This window comes from Salvia splendens, chromosome 15 (genome assembly GCF_004379255.2).
Source record: "Salvia splendens isolate huo1 chromosome 15, SspV2, whole genome shotgun sequence".
NCBI lineage: Eukaryota > Viridiplantae > Streptophyta > Magnoliopsida > Lamiales > Lamiaceae > Salvia > Salvia splendens.
In genome coordinates, this window is record NC_056046.1 from 14,839,270 (window position 1) to 14,854,898 (window position 15,629).

The window sequence follows — 15,629 nt, forward strand, 5'->3', positions numbered from 1 at the left end:
GTGAACAAAAGCACCCTGAAAAGTAGTAAATTGCGAAGAAGCACCTCACCAGCTTTTCATTGAAACTTGAATTTGTCATATTTACATTTGTTATGTAATTTACGTTTTATTATTGCTGTGCCAGAAAATCTATTGTGGTCCACCACCTTATCTTCAAATGGACCACCCTCCCACCTACGCATTCTAGCTATCTATTTGCTAAAAAATAAAAATAAAAATAAAAAAGTCTCCAAAAATTAATTACTATTTAAATTAGAGTTTTGTGTTTGATTAATTGTGGTGCACATGCATGCATGCCCATTGCCCAGGTTAATTAGTTGTGGTGTCCTACTTTGATAATCAGAATATGAATGAATAATTTAGTGGAAAATGAATATTTAGTGGAGAATGAAAGAATTAGTATACAAAATGTGAAAACTGTGGAAGAATGCAGCATCATCATTAATCAACTCAAGTTGTGGCATATTCTACCTTAGACCTTTATTTAATTTCCATTTTAAAAGAGCATCCACAACGGGAGCTCGATCTGTGTCCTGTCCAGCTATCCTTTTGCATGAAAGGGACGAGCGGCTCACACTGGATGAAAATCCAGCAAGATGTCTCACCCCTTTTTTCACTTTTTTTCATATATAATTTATTGATATACACATAATTGTGTTGATTATATACAAAATGGATGTCTTGGCTATTGGAGGTGGGTGTTTTGATTTTTGAAGCTCAAAGATTGTGATTTCAAAATCAGCACCCTCAAAAGCTAAACCTTACTATATAGTAGTATCTCTGTTGTAAAGCATCACAATGTCATCTCCTTTATACACCGTCGAGATCTATATATTCTTTTATCGTATACTCTATGAAATATCAATGAAACAACCAATATTATAGCTACCAATTAAGAGAATTAAACTATACAATGATAAAATAGAAAATCGAAATGCCAAAAAAAAATCACAAGTCACCTTCTAATTTAAAGTGTATTAGTGATTGTCTATTTGGTCAATATTTCATGATCTAGGTGTTTCACTTAATATGTTGAAAGAAGATATCGGCAATCGCAATCTCAATCTCACAATAAAAACACATTTCAAGTAAAGTAGTCATTGTAGATAACTACTTTTGCTTAATTATTAAAGGTGCCTACCTATCATCCCCAGTTTTACTATGTGTTGCATCAAATTTAATGGAACTTTAATTAATACTCCTTCCGTTCCCTCATAGTTGAGTCATTTTTTCATTTCGGAAAGTTCCCTCATAGTTGAGTCATTTCCATATATAGTAACTTTTTACTCTCTCTTACTTTATTCTCTCTACTCTATTCATTTTCTACTTTATTCTCTCTACCTTTTTCTCTCTCTTACTTTTTTATCTATTTATTTAGAGGGAACATCATTTTTGGTCCACGAACTTTGTCAAAGTATCATTTTAGGTCCGTGAACTTTGAAAATATCATTTTAGGTCCGTGAACTTTGAGTTAGTATCATTTGAGGTACTTTTTACTATTTTCAAGTTTTTTTGGACGAAAATACCCTCAATACCTTAAAGTGTATATATTTTTAACAAATTTATCATATACTCATATTTTTTTATAAATATATTTACAATATATTTTTGACAAATTTTCTAAATATAATTTGACCTTAAATATTATCACTTAATTTTGTGACATGCAGGTAAAATTGCTTCTTCAATTCTTTATATTATATTTTTTTAAAAATTGAATAAAGAACTTTCTTTAATAATAAAAAATTGAATAAAGATCTTTTTATAAATATCTTTACAATATATTTTTGACAAATTTTCTAAATATAATTTGACCTTCAATATTATCATTTAATTTTGTGACATGCAAGAAAAGATCTTTATTCAATTTTTTATTATTAAAGAAAAGTTCTTTATTCAATTTAAAAAAAATTAATATAAAAAATTGAAGAAGCAATTTTACTTGCATGTCACAAAATTAAGTGATAATATTTAAGGTCAAATTATATTTAGAAAATTTATCAAAAATATATTGTAAAGATATTTATAAAAAAATATGAGTATATGATAAATTTATTAAAAATATATACACTTTAAGGTATTGAGGGTATTTTCGTCCAAAAAAACTTGGAAATAGTAAAAAGTATCTCAAATGATACTAACTCAAAGTTCACGGATCTAAAATGATATTTTCAAAGTTCACGGACCTAAAATGATACTTTGGCAAAGTTCGTGGACCAAAAATGATGTTCCCTCATTTATTTAATACACTCAACATCCATTTCTTAAACTCCGTGCTGAAAAGTTTTGCCTCAACTATAAGGGAACGGCCTACTGTGTGGGAAATCGGTTTTATTAACTTGTTATAGCAATAGATCTAAATTGAATACAGATATTTATTACTACTCCCCATTTTCCCTATAAAATGTTTCATTTTATTTAACTTCCTTACGAGTTTTGAGTTTTAAGAAGTGTAAAGTAAATTGAGTAAAAATAATATTAGTTGCTTGAAAGTTATACTTTTATATGTATAAAATAATAATAATTAAATGTCATATTTAATTATGAATATTTTAAAATAAGAATTTGAGACATTTACAGAGACTGGAGAAAGTATACTCCAAGTAATTTTATAATGTGTTACTTTTTACTTTAATATAGGATTATTATAGTGGCCATCACCATATTATCAATCAAAATCAGCCCCATCCAAGCATGCATGCATGTATCATTAAGTATCATTCATATACCACTTGCATTATAGCCCAGATCACACATTCCCCACTACAATTAATACTTTCATATAGTTGGATAGAAATGAAATACTATTACTTTTTTGGAATTAATTATACTTACGGTATAAGATTATACCAAGAGTTAGAAAATGATATGAAATTAAAGGGTGATTGTGTCTAAATACATGAGCTAAAAATTATGTTTCAAATGCATGAACTTTTAATTATTCCAAAATATTCACGCATGCAATTCGCAAATTCCTTCAAATTAATGCCATCGTGACTACCTGAAGTGATAAGTTATTGACACCTGAAGTTACATAGACATTCAATTACATTATTTAGTATATCGACCATTTAAGCCATATAGTCATTTCAAGTCTTCAATTGGGAATTATTTTAAGAGCATGATACTGATAACAATGTGAAAAATAATCACAAGTTCATAATATATAATCCATTCGTCCCAAGATAAGCGAAACACTTCTTTTGGGCCGCGATTTATGGAATTAATATTTAAATAAGTTAAAGTGGAGAGAGTAAAGTATGAGAGAGAGAAAAGTAGAGGAGTGAAGAGAGAATAAAGTAGGTGGAAAATAAAGTAGGAGAGATGATTTTTGCTAAAAATGGAAATGATTCACTTATAGTGGAACATCCCGAAAAGGAATACGACTAGCTTATCTTGGGACGAAGGGAGTATATTATTTTAGACTTGAAAGACAATTTTTTTAATTTGTATGCAGAATTAGAATGAGAAATAAGTTTGTAAGAATACATATGCCTATGTTGATAGAGGTAGAAGGGATTACATTTAGGGTTAGCGTATTTCCAATGATTTCTTCTTATGCACACTTAATGAGACCAGTTTGGGAATATGCAGCTATTTTTTAATACCCCAAATTTAGAAGCCTAGATTTGAACACAGACCAAGAAAAGTAACTCTGAAAGTGGAAACCACATAAAACAGTGGGAATATGGAGACTGGAGTACTAGCAATATTTGTAGTTCTTGATTTACATACTAATCTTTCCAATATGCATGCTTTATTATTTTGATTTTTGACCGAGTAAGAAAAAAATGAAGTACTCCATTATATTATTATATGTATAAATTATATATGTTTCATAATTAAACATGAGTATTGTTGTCTTACAAAAGAATGATTCTACGCTATAACCATTCTAAAATTCTTAATACAGTAGAGAAATAGTCTCATATATAAACGACACAAGTTTTAATACAAAATTTGTAAAATGAGGGAGATATATAGTGGGTAAAGTAGAAGCGAGAAGCAAATAAAAAATAACAAGGAAGGAGCAACTCAAAATTAAGATTAACATATTTGTCCAAAACATATAGAAAAATGATTTTCTATGAATCTAGACCAATCACGGAGATGTTGATGAAAAAGTTGAATTAACTAATGAAAAAGTTGCTGACGAGTTTCCACTAGTTAACATAAAGCATTAGCAATGGGACGTCCATAGGGGCGCCTTATGCACCGCCACGTCATCATTTTTATCCTTCTATCATCCCACCTGCAGTGTGGCGCCCTAAGGCGCGCCCTATGGCACACCTTATGTGTTTTACTATTGTTTAGTTAATTAATTTAAATGTTTTCAAATATTTAATGCAAACTAATTAAAAAACACAACGAGTAGCTAAAATTCAGCGAAGACTGCATTGATTAATTTTCGAATTTAACATTTAAAAATAAAATAAAAAACGCTTGCCATCGTCTGTCGAGCCCACAATGGTGTCCGATGGCGCGGACGATAGACCATCGTCCGCGCTTCTTCCGCGCCCGAAGCTTAGGACGTGGGCATAGGGCGCGCCCTATGGCGAGCACCCACAATGGAGACATCGTCCACGCCCGAGGACGATGGCGTGCCATCGGGCGCCCCATTGTGGGTGCCAAACTAGTTCTGCTAGGTAAGGTAGAGAGAGAATGCAATAAAAGTTAAGGGTATTAAAAGATTTAGATGGAATGTGTATGATATAGTGAAGTTAAAATTTGTTGTACTAATTTGAAATATTGGTAATATTGGTGAAACTTTTTATATGTATGATGTAACTAACCCTCGTTATTGCTTGTATCTAAAGAATGAGCTGACTATATAATATTGTATGAAAATAATAAGCTTATACAAGAATAAAAACAACCGAAAAGCTAGTAAATTAAGAACTTCAACCTTTTCTAAATCAGTTTAACCATCAAAATATAAAGGATGTATCTCTTTATATTTGCCTAATTCTATGTGATTCCAAATCTTTACTTAGTAGACCTGCTACTTTAAAGCTTCATAATTAAATGCCACAATTTCTTGGTGGCATGTCTTATTATTTGACTTCTATTCCATCAAACTATCTATAAGTCAAGCTTATTAAAGCTTACTATAATATCTATATATCTTCGCAATTATCTTCATGGCATTTTTCTAATGGAATAATAGCTAATGGTTATGGACTAATTCGACGTAGTACTCAACTCAATCTACTAATTACAATAGTAATAATTTTGACCCGTGCTGAATATGAAATAAAGCGTAATATGCTAGCTTTTTCTGAAATTGCTTTTATTCTCTAACATATAAATATTGTTGGAATCTAAGCCCGATCAAACTATTTTGCTTGGGTTGTTCAAATAATAGAACATTTAATTTTATAAAATTAAATAATAACATATGATATCAATTTATGTTATGAATAGATGATTGTGATATATTCATTTTTATTAACTGATTCTCAATGAAAAATAAAATGGAGCTATGAGATTAATTAAAATGTATGTTAATTAATCTCACATTGATTTTAGAGGCTTTATTAAACTTGCAATAATGAGCCACAAAAATGTGCAATAAAGTCCACCTGAGAACACCGCCGCCCGCCTCGTGCCGCGAGCCGGGCCGTGCGCCTTAGACCTTGCCAATTGGTCTTGGGACGTTGGCTTTATCCGAGCTTAGCTTAATCTTTTTGGAACAATTAAAATAGTCCAATCCTCTATGGGACATTTAGAACACAACGTGGCAAACAAGTGTATCTGGCCTGACATGTAACTATCCAGTCACGCGTGCATATTGATCAGGTGTCCAGATACACCTGTCGAGGTTTAGGTTCGGGTTCATGCGTGCATATTCCTTTCTCAGTGGTGCTCCGTCACGTGAACAGGGAAGAGAATTTCGTTGCTGACATTCTGTCACATTACGTATACAATTTTCATAAATGTGTTCATGTTTTAGAATTCCCTCCTTTGGTTCTTAGTGTTTGATTGATGAAGGTGTTTATTAGGCCGTTATAATTGGGCTTTATCCGTTTTTTTAACAAAAAAAATAAATAAATAGCAATCGTCATTTGTCTTTGACTCAAAGCTTTTTTCGACTTTGTGGCTAAACTTTCTGCCCCTTTAACGCACTATGTAAATAGTCCTACTAAAATTGTGAGAGCGACAAAAGCATTCAGCATAAATAAATAGAGTAGTATAGAAATAGAAATGCTAATCGGCCCACATGGCCAATGATTTTACTCCACGAGTATATATTCGATTCCACAGAATGAGAGACGATTATGCTAAACATATAGTTTGAATATAACTAATACTAGTATTCATTATATCTCCAACAAATAAGAGTAGTATTTAATTTTCAAATATAAAAAGAGATATTTGAGACAGAGACATATTTTTATGTATAATTGGTCAAATAAGAGATATAGAAAAAAAAAATTATTAGAGTATATTAGTGGCGAATGAGGGACGGAATTTAAGAAACTGATGCATTATAATTAAAAGTAGAGAGAAGAAAATTGAGAGTGAATAAAGTAGTATGAGTGAGAGAAAAGTTTTTGCTAAAAAAATTAACTCAACTATCTTGACAACCTAAAAAGGATATGACTCAACTACATTGGAAAAGATAGAATATAATTCACGGTTCACACAATACGCAACTTATATGTGATTAAGTTGAATATCATTAGATCCTCCCAATAATCAATTTGGCTTGCATCTTCTTCACGAGTCGTATCTGTACTCAACTTTGAATCATGTAACAAATTCTCAAACTCACAATTCTCTATTCGCGAGGTAAATCTTAGAGAAACATACAGGCTCTAATAGATGTACAGATAAGAACTAAGATCTAAGAAAAGAAGAATGCAAAAATTCTCTCTGTCCAACCATGTAGGAGGCTCCGTCCACTCTCTCTTACTCTTATGGTTAGGGTTTGATTCTATATCATTCCAATACTTAACATAGTGAGTTATGAGTGAGCGAGATTATGAATCCATGGATATTGAACTTGAGCCAACTTATTTATTAGTATAAAATTCAAAATCGGGTAAAATGATGGCCACTTGGACACCTCGCTACTATTGGCCAAGGAGACAGAAAGCCTCTGTTGGAATCGTAGTCCGGTCAACGCAATTGGACCGGGTCGTAGAAGTGACGGATTATTTAATTTTGAAATAATTAAATAATTTATAATCGATCTACTCTCCGAGTAGATGATTGTGGTATATTCATTTTCTCTAAACCGATTCCCGGTGAGAGAGAAATAATATATTAAAATATGTCACGATATATGGAGATATGAAATTAAATAAATAAATAAATAATTAATTAATTTATCTATTTTGGACACACAGACAAAACAATGTGGCAAATGAGCATACGAAGAAAGCTTCGTAGAATGCATGCACATTGATCGGGTCGTCCAGATACATTTCTGGAATGAACAACTACGTGAGATGTGTCTAGATACATCCGTCCAGGTTCATGCTCCATGGTTGACGTTTGTAACGTCTGTAACGGCTTGTAACCCCCGGCGGTTACAATCAAGCTATCATGACACGCATAATGGGTGTTGACTCCATCAATTCAAATGAGTGGACTTGGCCTATAAAAAGGCATGCATCCATTTCATTCTCAACACAATAATATTGCATATCATTTTGCATAGCTCTCACCTTCTCTTTGCATAGTCTTCCGTCGAAGCTCTGCCCTCGCCATCATCCAGATCGCCTGAGCTTGTTTTGTTTGTTGTGCTGCAACGAACAAGACGAAGTCGTTTTACCTTTGGGGACGACATGCCAATCCGAGAGCACTACCGGGGCATATCTCGTCTTGCAGAAAGATGACTCATCGACTCGGCTTACTACTGCATTTACGGTTTATTGTTTCGAATTCTTCATTGTTATTTAGTTTCATTTTACTTTTCCTTTATTCCTTCTTTTTGATCGTATTACGCTCGGCTAGTGTTTATCTCTTGTAATCCAGAAAATCCAACGGACTCTTGATAGCATTCCGTCCCCTGGAACAGAACGAATGCTCGTGCTCCAATATTTAGACATTTTTGCGGCGACTACTATGAGGGAGAACTCAGTTCAAAAATTTGGATCCATTTACTTCATGTTTTTTCTGCGATTACAACGACGAAAATATCTTTATAATAGTAGTACACTAAAGAATAATTTTTAATAATCTATTAGTACTACAAGTTAAATGAAGGATATATAAAAATCACCCCTCTTCCAAACATTAAGGGCCACTTGCTTAACTCTTTACAATATTTTATCTCAAATGGATCCAACTTCACTTATGCCACACATTTGGAACACCACAAGGACCACATTTTGATCCCCATGATTACAATTATACTAATACTCCATAGTATTTCTTTCTTTTTTTTAAATATATTTTTTCTTAATTTCATCGGAATAAAGTCGCGCAACACCATAAGATGCCTCGGATCATCGATAAAACAAGATTGATTTATTCATCATATTTCTCAATGGCCTCGACATTAGTTACTACTACGTTCATACATGAAATATTTATGACATCTCAATTAGTTTATTTACTTAAAAGTGTTGTTAGTTGGTCATGTACAACAATTGTTATTATTATATGGTTTTCTAATACATTTTTTTTGCAACAAAGGTCCAATATTATTAAATATCAGAATCAATCTATCCTATTCCCAAACTAGTTGAAGAAAAGGAAGGTCCAAATATAGCTGATGAAAAATGGCTGGTCGAGTCCCCTGCAACACTTGTGCCATAATATGCAGCCATGAGAAGGAGAAGCCTCCGCGGCCACGCAGGATAATCCTGGTCCGGCACGGGCAGAGCCAAGGCAACGTGGATGAGTGCGTGTACACACGAGTGGCTGACCCGAAGGTGATGCTGACGGAGCAGGGGATAGCCGAGGCGGAGGAGTGTGGTAGAGAGATCAGGAAGATGATAGAGAGAGATGGAGCTCATGACTGGAAAGCCTACTTCTACGTCTCTCCTTATAAAAGGCCTCTCGAGACTCTTCGGAATATGGCTGAGGCATTTGAAAGATCAAGAATTGCTGGTGTTAGAGAAGAGCCAAGATTGAGAGAGCAGGATTTTGGTATTCATTGCTTGTTTGTTTGTATTCTATATATCGAGATGTTGCTTCTTTTTAACCGTATGGTTTGTGTTTGAAGGGAATTTCCAAGATCAAGAGCGGATGAAGATTGAAAAGGCTGCTAGGAACAGTATGGGAGATTCTTCTACAGGTTTCCAAATGGTGAATCAGCTGCAGATGTTTATGATAGAATCACAGGTAAGGATGTGATGTGAATGAAGTTTTCTCATTTATATATATTCAGATAATGGCATTAGTGAATAAGTGGAAGTGAATCAGGGTTCAGGGAAACGCTGAAAAGTGATATTGACGTGGGGAGGTTTCAGCCACCGGGGCAGCAGAGCCCGGATATGAACATAGTGATAGTGTCACATGGACTGACATTGCGCGTTTTCTTGATGAGATGGTATAAGTGGACGGTCGAGCAGTTCCAGGGGCTGCATAATTTTGGCAATGGCAAGTTTCTTGTGATGGAAAGAGGTTATGGAGGGAGGTACTCCTTGTTAATGCACCATTCTAGAGAGGAGCTGCAAGAGTTTGGACTAACAGAAGAAATGCTGATTCACCAAGAATGCTAAAATATGACATGCTTACTTCCAAACTAACATATGCTAATGTGATTGTTTCCATTATGTAGGCAAAATCATGCCAAACCTGGTGAGCTTAACTATGAGTGCACCATGACTGGGCCTAGCTACTTCACTCACTTGGACGACCGTCAAGTTGAACCATGGAGGTGAAAGATCACTAGAGAAGATGTAGTGTAAAGAAGGAAAGAAGCAAAAGGAGGCCTAGGTATAGCATTTTACAAAACTTACATGACATGGGTATGTTTAGATGAATCCACACTGCATAACTTGATCACTGTTTGGTCCTAACCATGTGAAATGTGTAGTATACTGTAAGATGAAGATATAAGTTTGTTTTGGTATTGCAGATAGTTGTAAAAATCATGGAGGTGAAAGATCAAAGAATGCAGATGCAAAGATAGAGAGAAAGAGGAGGCCTAAATAGTAGTATTTCACAATGGATCACACACTTACATGATATGGAAACTACATATGTTTAAATCAATCCACACTTCATCACTGCTTCGTCCTAACCATGTCAATTTATTAACAAATCAGGAAAATAAAATACAAAGTCAAAAAGAAAAGAAAATAAAGGAAAAATCATTCCAACCAGCAACTGATACTTGGATATATCCAACTCCACTTCATTGCCTGAGCCTGCAATCTCCTTCACTCAAGACCTCAACCAAAGATCAAAGGGTGGTAACATTTCAATAGTCGAATGTGTTAACACCAATCCGCATCTTTGAGAACCCAGCCAGATATGCATTTGATTTCTCAACTAGTTTGAGAATGAAGATTGATAGTAAATAAAAGTTGAGATATGCCTGAATTCACGAGTTCTCCATTGTGTCGGATATAATTCGCATTTGGTGAGGTCTCTCATCCTCGCCCTTTCGTCTCACAAACGCCCTCCTCCACCAAACTTCGAATCCCCTCTGGATATTTGGACAATCATCAGCCCCATTCAGAAATCTGTTGAACCACGAAACAAAAATTTCCTGCTGTAAGGCCATTGGCAAGGTTGATATGGTGTTGCTAAGACCGTCCTCAATTGAATGCCGATCAAGACCCCTTGATGCCCTCCCCATCCATCTAAAATCCTCATAAAAGGGCACCAACCAAGTCTTCAAAAGCATACACCTGGCCTCTTTGCTGGCCAACAGCTCTCTCTTTCCGATCCCCACAAAAAGCCTGGCCGTAACTCTGCTGACTTCGTATCTGTGTATCGGAGGCACTTTGGGATGTGCCTCGGATAATTCAGACTGTGAGGCCCATGTTATAAGGAAGTTTTCAGCAATCTGTCTATCAATCATAATGTCGAGCAGCCAATGCAAATTATCCGCCTGCCTCGCTATCTGACCTATATCTTGCATGTCCCCATGTGCTGCCTGTAAGAAGTGACGAGAAAGTAATTTCAAGCACTCGTCAAAAGCAAAGTACATAGACTCCTTCCTCAAATCTTTCTGTGATGAATTTTCGCGCAGCAATTTGGTCACCAAATCTTTCATCTCTCTCCTAGCCTTCTCATCTTTCCCTTCGAGAACTACCTGCAACAGTTTGAGAAGCACTTCTTCGCTATTCTTTCCGTCGTCGAGCCCTGCTGCAGCATCTAAAGAAACTCTTTTCAAAACTTCCCCAGCTCCAACCCCTTCAAGTCGAAGCTCTGATAACAGGGAGGCTACCTTCTCTTCTTCGTCTTCAGCCCATGGAGCAGCTTCTAAGTATTCCAAGCATGATAGTACACCAGCATCAAACCCAATTGCCACTGACACCTATATGAGACCGACAGAAAAATTAAAGTTAAGTTATATACATAGTCATGTAGTTGTTAGCAATGTAAAAGCACAAAAATCCAGAGACCAAAAATGCTTTGAATTGATTGATGGAATATATTCATATCATTGAGGAGAGCAGTATGGAATAATTATATTCTCTTACATACTGTAAACAGCTAAAATATGTATGTGTCCACATGATCATCTCAGAAGCAAAATGAAGTACTTTTCAAGAATAGAATTCTGACTCGGGGTTCATTGGGTGGTATTATATATACAAAAAGCATGTATGCACCTTGTTCTAAGAAATTAAACAGTCAATAGCACAAATCGTTACATAAGCCCAATGGAATATTAAGTGTAAAAGCCAAGCCAAGCTAAGCCACGCCAGTTTAAAGATGGAGCAAACCATGCTCTGCCTTTCTTTTCTCATTTCTCTAAGAGCCAGATTTGCGACAGCTATCTTTTCATCGGGAAGCTCATCGAGAAAACAGTACAAAGGGGTTCAAGTAAATTCGGTAACTATGACTTTAGTTGACTAAAGTTACTTAGGTAGGTTGGCAGTTGGTACAGACCATATTACCAATAAAAACATTTCCACATATTTGATACGTCAAGATAATAAATGTAAGCATACGCATAGATATTACTTTTAAGAGTAAAGGTTAAAAGTGGTCCTAAACATATGACGATTTAACGATTTTGGTCCTGAACATTATCTTTTGAATTGTTTGGTCCCGAACAAATAAAAATGGACCGGATTTGGTCCATTTTTGGCGGAACCGTTTATTTTTAACGGCCAACTTCCTCTCCGAGGGCGGAGAAGGATACCAAGGGTGCGTCGACCGTTAAAAATAAACGGTTCCGTCAAAAATGGACCAAATCCGGTCCATTTTTATTTGTTCGGGACCAATCAATTCAAAAGATAATGTTCTTGACCAAAATCGTAAATTCGTCATATGTTTAGGACCACTTTTAGCCTTTACTCTACTTTTAACAATATTCTAACATAATAGGATGAATTCATTGAGAAGATGATATTGATAAATCACTAGCTAAAGGATCCCCATATACTTACAAACACAGCGTTCTATTTTAAAATTTCTTTTGAGGTCAAACTATGACACTGGATTTTTTTAAAATACTTTATCAAGTCAGAATTATTCAGACATTTCTGGATTAAGATGGTGTGCAATTAATCAGATATATTATATATTTAGAGGACTAAATACTCATGCAAGTTAGTCATATTTAGTTGAAATGTGTATCAAAATTTGAATACCAGTCCATTCTATTATTCTAGAGATATAGAAAGTCTATATTCTATAGATATGGAATCTTTCTAGATATTTATTTGGGCTGGCATTGACAAACTACCTATAAAAATATTATTGTTTCTTAGTGTCAATTAGAAATTGAAATGGGGCGTGGCCAAGTGGTAAAGTAACGTAACAGGTTTTGGTCCAGCCATTTGGAGGTTCGGATCCTTCCATGCTATCATGGAATCAATTATCTATTATACGCAATAACCATATCATAGTATAAAAAGAAGCGGGGGATATATTTTCTACCAGTATGATGCATACTTGTCATGTAACTTGTAAGCAATATGGCACAAGTGATCATTTTATAGTACAGATCATGAGAAGAAAGTTCAGATTTAAAATCAACTGTCAAGTCTTGGGTATCTTCGCTAAGCAGTTGAAGCTTTAAAGCTTTCCAAAAGTTTGTGATCTCTTAGCATATTTTGTTGGAGTATGTTGATCAGAAACATGTACCAGCAGAAGTGTATATTCTCATTTATCACATGTCGTAAAACAAGAAGGTATGTTGTGATCAAAGAAGTAGGTCGGCCCATCTTTAAAATCCTTACAAGGATTCCTGTCAATTGTAAATCCTCAGCTAAGGGCCATTAGCGCATAAAATAAGTACTATGTCTTCTGTTCCGTGGTTTGTGAGTATATCAAAGGCTATAAGAAGTCCTTTCTTAGCTGCCTCTTAGCCTCTCCTGATCAATATGCCAATTACATATTCCACAACCCTATTCAAAGTTGAATGATTGAGAAAGGCATAACGAACACAATCCATATGTATACCCCTTTCCAATTTGTCACATTATACAATGCCAATAAGCCACATTGTCATTCATGCATCATTAAGATAGGACAGTATAAAGATCTAGCCCTAAGTTTTCACATGTTCATCCTGTCATCTTAATTAACTAACTAACGACAACATTACTACACCTTCTACATACCTAACACATTTCTACATTTGCAGCTCTTGAATATGAACAAACACACACAAATTAGGCAAAAACAGTTATGCAGAGAGTAAAAATCAAGATAATTGATGTGTATTGCGAGATTACCCTAAGTATACCGAGCACCCGCTGCACATCCACCTTCATCAACTTCCTCCTCAAGTCTTTAGAATACATTAGCCTCAGAGTCTCAATGTAAACCTCAATATCATCACAATCAGCAATCTCCACATTGTACGGAACCCAGCTCCCTTGCTGCTTAACCCAGCTCTCGTTCAATTTTAACGCGAAAAAACGACTGTGAACCACAAGGATCTGCCTATGAACCCTAATCGAGACACTCACACCGTCCTTGGAGCTCAAAGTGAGCATCACATCGCTCGAGGCCGCGTCATTGAACTGATTCCCAGGGCTCCTCGACGCCAGCAGATCCAGCAGCCGCTGATGCATCAGCGCCTGCTTATCCACATTCGCAGCGAGCCTCGCGCCCTGCTGATTTTTAACCGCAGCGGCGCCGTTCTCAAAGGCGGCAGGCGGCGCCCTAGGCACGCTGTCCGGCTCATTCGCCATCATCTCGAAAAGCGTCGGGCTCGAGCGGGTTTTATCCTGCGGCGGCGGAGGCGGGGACATTGGGTTGAGGAGGCCGGCGGTGAGCGCGGAGTTGAATTTGCTGAGCGAAGAGGGGAAGCCGTCTCCGGCGCCGTAGGGTCCCATCGCGGGGCGGATCTGAGGCGGATTTGCGTCGGGGGAGATGGCGATGTGAGGGTCGGGTTGGAGGTGAGTTGCTGCGGCGGAGGAAGTAGGATGGGTGGTGGTTGTGATGGTAGTCTCACGGCAGCGGCGGCGTTTGATCTTGAGGATTTGGGAGTGGGAGTTGAGGTGAGTGGTGGTACCTGCCATATGAATGTGTCTTTATTGGAGTCAATTTGGGGGTAAAATTTTGTCTGGTAGCTCTAGGGCAACAGCGTAAGAAATTGAGATGGCGATTGCTTCAATGCCTGGGATTGGATTACACCATCCAATGTTTCTTATTTTTCACTGAAAAACAAAGTGGATTTATCAATTATGGATATTTCTCTTTTTTGAATTTTGAATGTAGGATTTTCACTTTTGTTATGATTTATGACCATGCTTTATGTTGCTGGATACTTGTATAAACGTACTACAAAATATTAGTATGAGTATTGTAGTATTCAATTTCAAAGTCATACAGACAAAAGAAAAATGATTTAGACTAGGCTTCATTTGTTATTAAAAACTTGTTATTAAAAACTTGTAAAACACACATTTCTATTATGGAGTATGAAATAAAGATTAGGGCATCAGCTATGGGGCGCCCTAAGGCGCGCCACGTCATCAGTTTTATCCTCCTTCCACCTCACCTGCAGTGGGGCACCCTAAGGCGCGCCCTATAGCGCGCCACATCATCATTTTATTGTTTTGTTTAATTAATTTAAATGTTTTCAAATAACAAGTAACGAGTAAATAAAAAACGTCTAAATAACAAATGGCGACGCATTAATAAAAAAAAGTTACACCATTCAACTTATAAAAAAAACAACTAAGTCGGTGCAATTCCCAACTTCCGACGCAGCTCATCGATTAACGCCCGGAGATATTCGGCTTCGTCGGGGTCGGTACACTTCTTGAGGGCCTTGTGCGTCTGCAATAACGTCCTCGCCATCGACGCTGTTGTCAACGACTCAAACGCGGTGGCCGTCTGGGTCGGGAGCGTTTCCGGGAACAGAGATGGGTTTGCAGCGGTCAAGGATGAGGTCGCGGCCGCCTTCCCCTAGGCCTTCGCAGCCTTGACGCCGGGCGGACGCCGGGAGGACACCGGTGTGCCGGAACTCCCTTCATCCACGTACGTCCGGTTGAGGTCAACCGGGTGATTGCCGCTGCCGCTGCTCGTGTAAT

The 15,629-nt window shown here is 36.4% G+C and overlaps 1 protein-coding gene and 1 pseudogene across 1 annotated transcript; one reads left to right on the plus strand and one right to left on the minus strand.

Annotated features, from left to right (window-relative positions):
- Positions 1-8,564: 8,564 nt before the first annotated feature.
- Positions 8,565-10,035, plus strand: LOC121769074 (annotated as a pseudogene).
- Positions 10,036-10,087: 52 nt separating this feature from the next.
- LOC121769072 (BTB/POZ domain-containing protein At1g63850-like) lies at positions 10,088-14,743 on the minus strand. The gene is made up of 2 exons (XM_042165751.1): positions 13,821-14,743; positions 10,088-11,446 (listed from the first exon to the last, which is right to left on the minus strand). Exons 1-2 carry the CDS (start codon positions 14,610-14,612, stop codon positions 10,505-10,507), a joined length of 1,734 nt encoding a protein of 577 aa, XP_042021685.1. The 5' UTR covers positions 14,613-14,743; the 3' UTR covers positions 10,088-10,504.
- Positions 14,744-15,629: the final 886 nt, after the last annotated feature.